We start from the raw sequence: 2,551 nt of genomic DNA, 5'->3' as shown, positions 1-2,551 counted from the left end.
ATTGACAGCACATCTTCCGTCCCATACCGGACTGCACAGTGGACTGCAATTTTTTTAGGTGAGGGAGTACTGGAGTTACATGCTAGTTGTGCGTCGTTGGGCTTTTGTTTGTTTTGGGCTGTGAGAATTTGTTGGGTCCAACGCATTGGGCTCAAGTCGGCCTGTGAGCACGGCTGGTTCCCGGTGCGCTGTGTGTGCGCTTTAATATTTAGTCCCACCTCGCCCGCGGAGACCCACTCGACCTGTTTATATGCGCTGGCGAGGCATATCTGTCGAACTCCTCTGGTTACTTATCTGGGCGCTTACACACGGCGCTCGCTGCTCTACGCTCTCTGACCTGTGGGCTCATCTGTGACCGGCGCCATGCATTGTGGCTCAGAACGGCTCACCTACTGTGGGTGCAGACCTATTACGGGACTGGCTGGGGCCTGGTTCAGCTGGGTGGCCAATTTTTTTTCCTTATCTGAAGCATTTTTTCTTTTTGGAGGATATATATTTTTGTGGTAGTACAAATGATGTCATTTGTACTGCTTGCACCAACATTGAGTACTGCACTGCGCGTAGCAAGTCTGTGTGTTGGGCACCGCACGAAAGCTGTTGCGGCCCTTGTCGTTCTACATTTATGCATGTACTGCACTTCATGTATATACTTTGTGAACTGCCTTATATTAGTTCTGTGGACTGTATTCACGTTTGTTTAGGATGGTCTGCGGATTATTATTTTTTAGAAATATTAATATTAATGTTCTTTTTCTATAATTACTATTTGTGGACTGCATGTGGACACATGTGTACTCCTTTCTTATACCATTGTGAACTGCATTAATCTTTTCTTTTTTATGTATTAGTTTGTAGTCAGATTACCTAGTTTTTTTGTTTAATGTTGTTTTTAAATATGTTTTGTATTTGAATAGTATGTTTTGGTATCACACATTAATTTTTTCAAAGTTGTCTAGATACTTGTTCTAATACAAACTAAGTTCTGCGAAAGCAATTGATCACAAGCAAACTGACATTGTTTTTACAAAAGAAATGTTCGATATGAAGCAATGGACATCATCAAAAGCTTGCATACATGAAACAAAGAACAACACAACGACTAAAGTAAAGTGAAACTAAACATAGCCCTGATTTTTTCTAGTTGTTGTATTGGATTACAGCCTTTTTCTTCTTCTTCTTTGCTTCTTTGTCTCTTCTTGCCCTGTCCAGTCCCATTATGACATCGTAGATGATTCTCCATGACTCATATGTTGCGAATGCATCTATTGCTGCATACTTGATAAGCTTTTCTAGCAGTGGGCAAAATTCCCACAGAGTATGGTCCTCCTTGCGGTTAATTTTTTTTCTTCATGTCATGGTAGTGAATGTCTATCATCCTGCCGGCAACATCAGCCAAAGAGTCAAACTTCTTTTTATTGTATGGGTCTCTCCATTCCACCTGAATATCAATGTAGTTGTCGGAGTTGATCTCCAAACCAGATACCTTCAGCTTGCTTTTGTCTCCTTCAATGGCGAATCCGACGAAGGTGTACTCACCATTCATGAGGAATTTGTCTAGTTCCATTGGCCTGCAATATGTTTGTATAGGTTGAATATAGTTTATTTCTTAGAACTACCAATGTTTTTTTGTTTTTTCTGAAACTGGACTGCAATATGAATATCTGAATCTGTTGCATTGAGTAGTTGCTAATACTTTGTTCAACATAACTAGTAAATCTGATAATAAACTGCATAAACAATGCATGTTTTGTGCATGCTTGTATTCTTGAAACTGAATTTCATACATGTTTTGTATAGTAATGTTGCAGTTTTCTATTGTTCAGCCAAATAATTTGTATTTCTTAAAGCAAAATAAAACTGCGTGTATTGCTAGATCATATAATTCAAGAGTTGAACACATGAGTGACATACATGGAGCCATATGAAAACTGTCAATGAATTCATATGCCATGATTTTGAAAAATGAGAACCAAAGTTTAAATATTTGGCAATTGCAGTGAAGAAAATTTAAAATCAATATTGACAAGCAATAGTACAGATTGATAGTTATTCTGACCTGCCTTTAGCTGCAGAGATGTGGTAGACAAGGCATTCTTTTTCTACGCATAGCTGGAGCACTGCTGCCCGCTGTGGCTTCACGTAGTGAGTGTACTCGACATCAACGCCGACTAGTTTGACGGGCATTCCGCCGAGCTTCCTCCTGAACGTGGACAGCATCTTGTCCACGTCTTTACCCTTGCTATTGCAAACGACGTGGAGCTTGTGGTTGCCGTGGAGGTGGACGTCGTGGAGCTCCCTGGTGTACGTGCGGCGCTGCTTGTACAGAGGTGCATCCGCCATGACTCTCCTCTGCTCTCTCGTGTTTGTTCTGGAGAGAGAGGTTAGTGAAAGGAAGTGTGGAGAAGAAGATGCAATGGGGTTTTGGGGGGACGAAGAAGTTGTGTTTTCTCCTCTGCTCTCCTTGACAGGACGTGGGAGAGGTGGAGCGGGGTGGTAGCGTGGTGGGGCTCTGTTTTAAGTTACGTGGCAACTGCAGAGAGGTTCTGCTATG

The 2,551-nt window shown here is 41.7% G+C and overlaps 1 protein-coding gene across 1 annotated transcript; it reads right to left on the bottom strand.

The window, feature by feature from the left end:
• Nucleotides 1–1,333: 1,333 nt before the first annotated feature.
• Nucleotides 1,334–2,340, bottom strand: LOC109782345 (uncharacterized). The gene is made up of 2 exons (XM_020340957.1): nt 2,057–2,340; nt 1,334–1,568 (listed from the first exon to the last, which is right to left on the bottom strand). The coding sequence occupies exons 1-2, from the start codon at nt 2,338–2,340 to the stop codon at nt 1,334–1,336; spliced, it is 519 nt and encodes a 172-aa protein (XP_020196546.1).
• Between the last annotated feature and the right edge of the window lie 211 nt (nt 2,341–2,551).

Source organism: Aegilops tauschii, chromosome 4 (genome assembly GCF_002575655.3).
Source record: "Aegilops tauschii subsp. strangulata cultivar AL8/78 chromosome 4, Aet v6.0, whole genome shotgun sequence".
Classification (NCBI taxonomy): domain Eukaryota; kingdom Viridiplantae; phylum Streptophyta; class Magnoliopsida; order Poales; family Poaceae; genus Aegilops; species Aegilops tauschii.
The sequence above is the reverse complement of the archived record's forward strand: the minus strand, read 5'-3'. Positions and strand labels throughout refer to the sequence as shown.

Excerpts from the sequence above, each read along its gene's own strand:
- LOC109782345 (XM_020340957.1), bottom strand. The coding sequence starts at position 2,340 with ATGGCGGATGCACCTCTGTACAAGCAGCGCCGCACGTACACCAGGGAG. Across the intron at positions 1,569-2,056 it reads ATCTCTGCAGCTAAAGGCAG|GCCAATGGAACTAGACAAAT; the intron begins GTCAGAATAACT and ends AACATATTGCAG.